General features: G+C 46.9%; 1 protein-coding gene across 1 annotated transcript; it reads left to right on the plus strand.

Annotated features, from left to right (window-relative positions):
• The first annotated feature begins 1,010 nt into the window (after nucleotides 1-1,010).
• On the plus strand, nucleotides 1,011-6,736 carry LOC139054383 (carbohydrate sulfotransferase 1-like). The gene is made up of 3 exons (XM_070531301.1): nucleotides 1,011-1,054; nucleotides 3,224-3,455; nucleotides 6,215-6,736. Exons 1-3 carry the CDS (start codon nucleotides 1,011-1,013, stop codon nucleotides 6,734-6,736), a joined length of 798 nt encoding a protein of 265 aa, XP_070387402.1.
• The last annotated feature ends 3,739 nt before the right edge of the window (nucleotides 6,737-10,475 follow it).

Here is a 10,475-nt window from a genome sequence, read left to right on the forward strand (position 1 = left end):
GTTTTGTTCAGGCGCTCTGTGAGTCCAGCCGTGTGTGGGTGATAACCGGTTGTGAGCTTGTGGCAGGCAGAGTATGAACGAATGATGTCCTCGATGACGCGACACACAAAGTATCAGATTTGATCTGTCAGGAGCTGTCGAGGAGCACCATGATGTAAGATGAAGTCATAAAGAAGAATGTCGGCAACATCCGTAGCGTAGCTCGTTGGCAAGACACGGGGTAATGGCCTATCGCGCAGCGTACTCGGTCGCGACGGTGACGCAGTTCTTCCCTGATGTCGAATTTGCAAGAGGGATGTCTGCAGATGTCATTTCTTTTCAAAATCAACACATAGCGTCCTGACGGCTGTGAGAGAGCCTGATCCACACCGAGGGCCGTCGAAGGCTAAAACCGAAATATCGCATTCCTGCATCAATGACACGATGGCAACCGAGATTCCGGCAGGTAACCCATGGATACATAGTCCAGAGTTAAAAAGAGGCAGGCAGGCTTTGTTTGCGCGTATGGTGACCACAGTGCGCGGGTAGACGACCGACTGCGTCAGGACCAAGTAGAGAACAGGGGAAACAGCGTATTCACCATCGCGGACCGGAGCAGAGCGACTTAACGGGACGTACGTTGCGGCTTGTGGTGGTAGATTAAGGAGCTCTACCGAACATAAGCGGCTGGGAGTGCCGGATATTATATGGGTGTCAAAATGGAGTTCCTGCTGAAAACACCTTTCGAGAAGTATATAAGAGATGAGGGCGCCTAGAGAAAGTCAAGGCCGAGGACCACGTCATGGGGACACTGCACAAGCACGGCAAACAAAAGAGTGGTCTGATGGCTAGCAATATATACTCGTGTGATAGAGATCGACGGTCTTGTAGGATGGTGAACGTGTAAACCTGCAGTGTGGAATGGAGGCATCGGAAGCCAGTGGATGAGATCAAGGAGAAAATCGACGAATGTTGCCTTCAGAACGGCGTCAAGATCCAGTGCGCTAGTTTGAAGGCGACGACCAGCGACTATGGCATTGGCGGGCAATGTGGCCAAAGCGAGAGCAGTAGAACCGTATGTGTAGGTAGCCTGCCATCCTCCAGTCAGCCGCGTTTTGTAGCGCTTAGGGTGTACCTGGTTGTAAGTGGCATTGGCAGAAGTACCTTTGGGTGCATGGTTTGACAAGGCTGCAGATTATAAACTCAGGTTTGCGAACTCGTTGCGAAAGACAACTTGTATGAGAGACACAGTGGGCAGGTCCGCTTCCGCTGATTGAACGTCTGGAAGAACAGCTGTAGGAACTCTTGCTTCTTCTTAGCGACGGGCAATGTGAGTTACATCTTCCGACGTGGTTGTAGACAGCGTAGAGATTGGCTCGTTCTCCCATGATGATGTGGCGGTGGTGTAGGCAGCCGAAGGAACTGGCGGGTGATGCGGCGACTCTTCGCTTGTTCAAAGTGCTGGCACTCCTTAACTACGGCGTCCATCCTCGCACATTCTTTGAGGTGTAGTAGATGAAACGCGTCATCGGCTATTTCATTGTAAGATTCATCCATATACATGACGGCTGCGTCCTGCCGAAGAGTACTACTGCAGCTGTCGTCTTACCATCGAAAGGTACCGCTATCAAGTTGAAAACATCTAACTCGACAACGTTGATGGCAGCAGGACCAGCGCTCCAGGTCTCACTACACTTTATTGATGATGAACGAAGACACAAATTGTCCGATTTTCTGCGACTCGAAGACGGCACTACATGGTTTACGATCACCCTTAGGAATCCGGTCCGCATGAAGAGTTGGTATTTCAAATCGCGTAGGCCATACACCACCTAAGAAACTACGTCAAATAATTTTTCAGTGGCTACCCATTCACTGTGGCATATTTGGCAATTAACGTGCCAATCAAACTGCTCGTCTTACGCGTCTTACGGTAGAGGCATGGCATATCTATAATGGTGGAAGTGCCTGCGTGAGTGAGCCTTCGATTATTTTACATAAGGAAGAGATCAAGTGTCTTAACAGTTATCTCTCACGTAGACCGGCACGTGTACACGACTGACACGTGGTGTTATAATTCCTGAGCATGCGCAGATGAGTTTCGCGTCTTCTTTGTTCGCCTCAGTGCTCCCTTCAGCTGATATATATATATATATATATATATATATATATATATATATATATATATATATATATATATATATATATATATATATATATATATGTATATATATATATATATATATATATATATATATATATATATAGGCGTTTGTGTTGTCCACTTCTCTACTTTTGTGTCCTGTCTGCACGCCTCACTTCTTTTTTGCATAATGGTACTTCTTGCAATGTAAGGATGACTAGTGTTGACGATATTTGCCGGTTTGGAAGATGTGTGCTTTGTCTACTTCAATACAGTTTTCGAAACAGGACGCTAGCGACAACTTCAGAAGTACAAACACACGATGGTCAATGTGAGCTCCAGTGCCTGATGAATTACTCTGGTTTTTTTTCTTTGCAGAGCCAAAATGCGAACGAAAACATGTTTCGCTTTACTATTAGCCAGCACATTCCTCCTGAGCTACAGCGCATTATATTCATGGATAGATTTCCAGCTACGTAAGTAATACGAGAACTCGGTATATTATCACTTTATGGCGAAAACACAGCCCGATGAGTGTGTTCTCATGATTACAGTCGAAAACTAAACTACCGACCTAAAATTGAATCAACTTCTTAAGCCATATGTCCTGTAGACTCTTTGCTAACTCACGCCTTTCATATAATCGTGGAGACAATAATGCGGTGAAAAGAGCCTAAGCTATGGTAAGCGCAATGTCTAGAAAAAAATGTAGTTGAGAATGAAAACGTCATATATATCAGGTCAATGCACTCACATCTTCATTCTGCTTTACGTGAGAATGGAAGACTTGCTTCCTTCATTTAGCAGATTTGCCACATAGAAGTTTTCGCACGGAAGGTGTATGTACAACAGAATCTCCCGCTGTGGTCAACGAACACACAATGGCGCCAGTAGATACTAATGATTCTTCTATAGAAACACTTCTCCCCGCTGAGTTTAGAGCGGCGCTCGAAAGATATCCCGTCGTCCCCGCAGCGGATGTGAAAATAGTGGTGATCGTCGCCTATTACCGGTCTGGGTCATCCTTTGTTGGCGAATTGCTGTCTTCAGCGCCACGGACATTTTTTTCCACTTTGAGCCTCTTATTCCGTTCACTGTCAGCGGCAGCATACGACCAGGAAGACAGAGCCACGCTTTCCGTCTGATCGACGAGCTTGTCAGGTGCCGCTTCGAGCAGCTCTACACAGTGTGGCTGGAGAACAACCCTTACTACAAGTTCAACCACTTCCTGGCCGACCTCTGCGAAGATGGAGAGTCTTGCTCCTCCCCACCTCACCTGTCTGCTCTCTGTTCAAGAGCCGAAACGCAAGTTTTCAAGTTCACCAGACTTCGCGTCAGTCAGCTCAGAGTTTTCACATACCAGATATTTATTTATTTATTTATTTTAATGCTGATTTATATATACAGCAATACCAGCCTTCGTCAGGTCTAGGCAGAATGGGCAATACAAGTGAAATTATTCTATAAAAACATTTAGCACACGAAAGAAAGAACAATATTCATGTCATTGTTTATTATAATCGGCAACCTATTCGTGTCAACTGCAGTACTAAGACCTCCCCTGGCGATCCACAATTACCCGAGTCTTGCGACACCTGATTCAAAGTTATGCCAACAAATTTTCTAATTTCATCGCACCACCTGGTTATGTAACGCTAATAGACCAACGTAAAGTTTATAGGCAACTTTACTTTTAATAAACCTGCTCTACGCGCAACTTGTGCTTCCGAGCTTCGTTTTTGCTCTTAATGTCAGTTCAGAGAGGGAGATCGATAAAAACACCTAAAGAAGATCGAATCAACCTCTGAAGCAGCAGTCATAGCTTTTTGCAGCAAGAACACGAGCTCATGTTTCGCGCCAAAATGATGGCAGTGCCCGGAGATTCCCCCCCCCCCCCATCTCTTCTACTACAATTTGTCGGCGGCTAAAATGAGCCATTCTGGCGATTTAATGTGATAACATAATGATAGGATCATGGTACGGCTTTTGGCGGCTGATGTGAACCGTCTCTCAGTCACGACAGCGTTTGCCCGACGTTGAGGTCACCGGTTCGACCACATAGTTCAAGGGCGCTGTAAGTTCAATGAATCGCAACGGAGCCATATATTTCGGAGGAGGCTCTGGAGTGAGTTCTGGAGAGTGGAATGGCAGCCGAAGCCAGATAGTAGAATCAATGGCGAACGTCTCTACAGGCTGAGCGTGGTCGCCGGCGATTTTTTTGGATGCCTTCAGTATGGGTGGTGAATGAGTGAGGTAGTTGACGGCAAGATTCTGCATGTTGAGAATTATCTGAACGGCGTAAATTTACGGACGTCCGGCTGATACCGAACAATGTTGTCGATGTTTCTCGTCCATCGAAAAAACATAAGAACGTCAGAAACACCTGGTGTTCTGAGTGGCGGTGTTATACACGTACGCGACAAAACGGAGGATTTCTTCCCAATTGAAATGGTCGGATGCGCCGTACAGCATGAGCATGTTACCGAAAATGTGCTTCAACCGCTCCGTTAGACCATAAGTCTATGGGTGATACACCGCTAATGATGCAGTCAAAAAAGCCGCACGCTGCTAGGCGCTCATTAATAGCGTCATAGAGGAGGAAATGGCTTAGTTCTGTGAGACGTTTTCGCGGTGGGCCGTGTAGTTGCATGAAAGGTCGTAGGTTGAATGCGCTGACTTCGCGAGCCGCGGTGGCATGATGTGCAGCAGTTTCAGTGTATTTTTCAGGTACTTTACTGTGAAAAGGATGGCTTGCTGCGAAAAGCAGTAATTTATTCACATTGACATTGTCATGGCACTTTATTCTAGCTTCCCCTGCGTGCTGTCAGATTTACGTTCGGGACTCCAAAACATATAGAACGACGCGTTTCAAAATTTAATGCTGTTACTATTTTCTCTCGTAGTAAACTGTAAATACATATTCTCGGTGTGTCGAACAATTAAAAACACGCTTCATGTCTCCGCCATATGTGTATATATTTCTTTTGCATGAAGGAGTGGAGCTTGTCCGTAAAAAAAAGAAACACTTTGAAAGCTTACCAAGACCGGTACCAGCTGTAGGGTTCTGAGTATTTGCTGGCTATTGCAAGTCTTAGTGGTTCCGTTAAACGCTAAATGTTCCTGGAAGTTCGACCGAGCTAAACCGGGAGTGTTTTGAAAACTGCTTGTTTAAAGAACTAACGTGCGTATACCCTGGCTTCGCGCAGCCGCAGGAAATGAAAGGCAAAGCAGTGGTTCTGTCACATCAAATTGGGTTCGTTAGGTTACCAGGCACCTAACTCCAAAGTTACGCACTCGAGTGCACTCGGGGACGCCTGTGGAGCGTAGCTTCACGACGATAATAAACGACCGCGCCCGGGAACACCAACGCGTCATCTGACCAGTGTTATGTCACTTGCATATGCGCTATCACGTTTCTCGTGCTTCGTGAAGATGGCACCGCTTGTAACCTGCCACAGTTCTTGATCGACGATGCCGAGCTCGAGAAATTTTACGTGGGGCGACAGAGGCAGCAACAGCGGTCGACGTTTGTGATACAATGCGTTCGCACTGCTACCAGAGGTACCGCACAACGCGAATTGTTTCTACTCTGTGGTATGACGACTGTAGGAATTCATTGCACATTGTAGTTGGACAGAAATTATTATGATTACAGGCGTTAAGAATTACGCACTAAACTAAATGTGTGGCCAACCAGTCACGAAGAAAAACTGCTAGAATGCGCGTGAACGAGTCGTACGACCGGAGATCACGCAGGGATTTGCACGAAGCACCACTGCGAATGAGAAACCAAAGAGCGCGTGCAACGCGGCAACTGCGCATTGAAGGGGTAAAAGTGCAAGGAGGGCGGAAATACGTCACCATGCCGAAAGCCCTAGCACACGCGAGCTCGCGCACACGATCTCCCTAGCTGAAGCGGTTAGTGCGCGCTCCCTCATCGCGCACCGGAAGTCGCTTTTGGCCGTTAAGTACGTTAAGTTTACTTAGAGTGCGCTCTGCCGCCCAGAGTGCGCTCGAGCTCTTTAACTTGAGGTGCCCATTGTGAAAGCTACGTTTGTTCACGTATAGCTTACGTAACTTTATTTGTCGCAGGTGGGATCTTGGATTGAGCGAAACCCGGACATTGCGCATTCTGTTCGCGTGGCCCACCTGGTGCGTGACCCGCGGGCCATCTACTCTTCTAGAAGAGGTCTTCGCTGGTGCACGGACTACAAGCCGTGCGACAGTGCGGCCACCTTGTGCGACCAGATGCGATCAGACTTGGATGCATTCGGGGAGCTCACCCGTCGACTGCAGATAAACAGAACCTACCAGATATGTTTCGAAGACCTCGCCGCGGACCCCCTGAACGAGGCGATGCGCGTGTTCGGGAGCCTAGGTCTAAACTATGCACCATCCGTTTCGGAATACATTCAAACCCACACGGCAGCAGCTGCAGCAGCGGAAATGAGGAACGCTCATTCGACGAAGAGAAACTCGAAAGCGGTTGCGCACATGTGGAAGCGGAAGTTGTCAAGGCAAAAGATACGGGAAATAGAGACGACGTGCGGTGATGTTCTTCAAAGACTTGGCTACACGAGCGGGCCGACAAGCGCGAAAGGTGCAAAAGCCTAACGAAGCAGGGCTGATTTCGCCACCCCAAACTTTTCACACATTCGCCACACTTTGCTCTCAATACCAACGAAAGTGTATTCTAATATTTCAACCACAATGTGCGAGGCCAAACTGCCACTGTATCCTCTGGCCAGTGGTGATGGCGTCAGTACAAGAGAGTCACCAAGGTGCTATGTGCGCAATGTCTCTTCGCAATGTAATAAAGGTCTAAGAGGCTATGCTGTGATCTGTAACACGTTCGATCTACACTGCAGGGACGCTAGCAGAATTACACATTAAGCACGTGCAATACGAGAAGTGATGCGCCAACGACGCCCTAAGGTAAGCATTGCATGAGCGCAAATAAACCAGGTGTGTCTTTTGATACAAACATTAAAGAAAGCTCACATCCAGGCACTTGTTTTTGCTGACAGGCTACGCGGTTTAGGGCACACTAGTAGCAACAAGATCTGAGCAATAATTTTGATAATTAACTAAAATATGCTACTTAATGTTTTTGGCTAACTTAGGGCACCTGCTCTAATTAAAAGTAGACGCTGAGGAGAATTAACCTATTGTCTGCTGAGCACAAATCTTTAGGCTAGCACTACTTTCGAGATATGCGACTTTAAGATGTCTTGCTATAAAACCGGCGTCCCATTTCAGAGTTTCCCTAAAGTGTGCCTATAACATTTCGGGAGGGTTGTAACTGATACTTCCAATCATTTCTGAGGAGGTTTCGGAGACGAATATCCCGAAAGTCCTCGTATTTCTTTGGAGCCCTTGTGGGCTTTACTATTCACTCCTTCTCGGCTTTAATTTCGCACTGACATGTGCCCTGAGGTTAGTTAATAGAGGTTGTATTATTAGCACACCCAGGCATGAGACAAAATTGCCTTAAGGTGCTTCTTACGGCTAATGACGCTTAGCCACGTAGTGTTTCTGCAAAAATAGCAGGGACCTATATATGCATGGTAATTTTTTAGAAGGAAATGTACCGCATAAAAAGAAACGCCTGACATAAGCGGCAGGCGTGACGTGGGGCTGTGAGGATGTTCGACACGTTTAGCCACCGCGGCACGAACTGTTAGTTTGCGGGAGTGCGGGGGGCTCAATATTTCTTGGTATAAGTTTGCACATTGCGATAAACAGTGGTGTGTGTGTGTTTGTGTGTGTGTGTGTGTGTGTGCGTGCGTGCGTGTGTGTGTGTGTGTGGTGTGTGTGTGTGTGTGTGTGCGCGCGTGCGTGTGTGTGTGTGTGTGTGTGTGTGTGTGTGTGTGTATTTGTGTGTGCTTTGAGCTTTCGTTCTCTTTACTTAGCTAGCTCTGGTCTTGGAAACTATCGCATTACATACCGTGTGGACGTGCAAACTATATCGGTTAGCCTGGGAGCGAGAAGAGGAATAGCCTCGAAGGGGCAAGAAATTCTAAATAAAATGTATAGGTTGATGCAAACATTACAATACCGCATTGAAAACAATTGGGTGTAATTGCGAAATAATAGGGATTCGCTAAGCCAGAAGACGAAGTAAACTTGAGAATTAAGTGGAAGAGGTACATCGGAAGCGGTGAACGGAATTGTTGCTGAGGAAACTCGGGCTGATTTGTCATCTCTGGCTTCGGGAAATGACAATAAATAGGCAGCTGCATTTCATTTGAAAGAGTGTGAAATTCATTATGAAAACAACCAGTGTATACGCCTTGAAGGGCACTCCACCCACTAGCTTTTGAAAAATTTGAGGCGATTTCTAAGGTTTTGTAAGTTCCCAATTATTATTCTTGCGTAAGCCTGTCCATTTTGTCTTGCATCTGTCATTCCACATATATAAATTTTTCAACTTATTTCTTGCTTTTTTCTACAAGCGAGGCTTTAGTACTTGCGTTAGCTAAACTTATATAAGCTGGAATAATTGATAACGCATTTTTTCCTCCGCTGCTCCCCTTGGTATTGTTTGATTTTGGGGTTATGGTACATAAATATGATAGAAATGGCAACGTTGCCTAGCTCGCGTTGTTATCTCTGCATTGTCTTGACATTGGCGGCACACCACGATGCGGAGCAATGTAGGCACTCAGCGGAATATCTATTATCAATTTACCTGAGGGTAGGAGCGATACGCCCTGCCATTTCGCCGGCAATTAAAATCGATGATGTTGCACACTATATCTCATTCGCGACTTTCTGCGGGGGTGCGTGCTCACTCAGCGAGGTAACGAGTACTTGCCAATTGTTTTAAGCGGTGGAACGTGTCACGTCGATTAGTGCTCGCCGCCGGTGCCATTCCACCTACCCCAATAAGCCTTGTCTCTGTGACACTCAAGGTTAAGGCAATTACATTGTGTGCTCACTGCGAGCCTTGCAGTGGGCGCAATATTGGTGAAGTCAGGCCGCAGCTCCAGGAATTTCGCCCTGCGCCGCACCGAGCATGGCCTGTGGCAGAGTGGTGATCAGCGGTGGGCAAAATGGCTCGGCAACCGAGCATGTTTTCGCTTGACGCAGCTGCAAGATAACCGCTCTCTGTCGCTCTGCAGTGGAGAGTGTCGGTTGGAGCTCGCCCCTTGTCTACCGTGCCGCTGCTGCCGAAGGCCATAGAAAACAGAGGAAAAGAACAATACTAGGGAGTGGGCCCATCCTGAAGCCTAGTTTTGAAACTTTATGCGCGCGAAACGCGCTTCTCGAAACCTACGGCAACCGATGTTTAGCGAAATGGGTAGTGTTACGCAGCTGAAAGCGACGCGCAAAACTTTGTTTGTGTTGATTATATGCAACGCCTAACATCGTGCGACGTCTCAGCTAATGAGTAAGCTGCGCTTTTCTCATTGAGAACGTTTGTTTATGCAATTTATTGTTCAAAAGCTATGCCGAAATGCAAAAGCATGCAGCTGCACGCACTGTGAGAATAGGCGTAAGCGAAGCTTCGCTGAGTCGACAAGACTTGTGCGGCGTATCTTTGTAAAAGACACGGCGCTTGTAATGAAGGTTTCGCCTCTCAAGAAAGACAGTACACTCGTGCGACCTTCTGAAATCACAACCCAATTTGTAGGAAAGCTAGCCGTTCTTTCGAGAATCTGCATTACCACTTTCGACTACCAGAAGTGAAATCAAAAATTTTACAGAAATGTCCGCATATAATTGGGTCCTTTGAAGCCTTGCCCGCACATAAAACTCTCGAGCCCTTGCTAAGTACTAGTTCATCAAAGCCGTTTACTTCAAGAACACATTCGCCACAATTAGCCCCCTCATATATTTCTACTACTGTCATGTTTTATTGACGGTGAAGAAAACAGTATAGCAAAACTGTGAATCAGAAACGAGCTTTGTTTTTGGCCAACCTGTGCCCACAAAAGCAAGTGCACTCAAAGCAAAATAATGGCGGCGAGCACAGTCGGCGATCGTCGAAATCTCACCCGCGAGCCAAACGCGTCGTCTTTTATACATGACCCTTCAAAGGTTCTAGCATAAGCGCTGGGGCCTGCGTGCCTTCCGCAAAGTACTGCACAATTCGTGTTGCGCATACAATCTGATCATCATCAATGCAATTATAAACAGCTGGTTGCCATTTTCCCTCAAGAGAGAAGTGTTTTTGTGCCATTACCACAAGCCCGGATTCCGAATCTACAAGATGCAGAATTTATCCTGCGAACGCCCTTTGGACAAACCCGGGGCTGCGCCGAAAGCCACAGCGCCCTAATTCTCCTTTGACAAGTCAAGATGCTGAGCCGTCTGGCAACGGTGTCCTGCGGAGTAGCATGGGCGAGCG

This window comes from Dermacentor albipictus, chromosome 1, assembly GCF_038994185.2.
Source record: "Dermacentor albipictus isolate Rhodes 1998 colony chromosome 1, USDA_Dalb.pri_finalv2, whole genome shotgun sequence".
NCBI classification, from domain to species: domain Eukaryota; kingdom Metazoa; phylum Arthropoda; class Arachnida; order Ixodida; family Ixodidae; genus Dermacentor; species Dermacentor albipictus.

Excerpts from the sequence above, each read along its gene's own strand:
- LOC139054383 (XM_070531301.1), top strand. The coding sequence starts at position 1,011 with ATGGCATTGGCGGGCAATGTGGCCAAAGCGAGAGCAGTAGAACC. Across the intron at positions 1,055-3,223 it reads AAAGCGAGAGCAGTAGAACC|CGGCAGCATACGACCAGGAA; the intron begins GTATGTGTAGGT and ends GTTCACTGTCAG. Across the intron at positions 3,456-6,214 it reads TCAAGTTCACCAGACTTCGC|GTGGGATCTTGGATTGAGCG; the intron begins GTCAGTCAGCTC and ends TATTTGTCGCAG.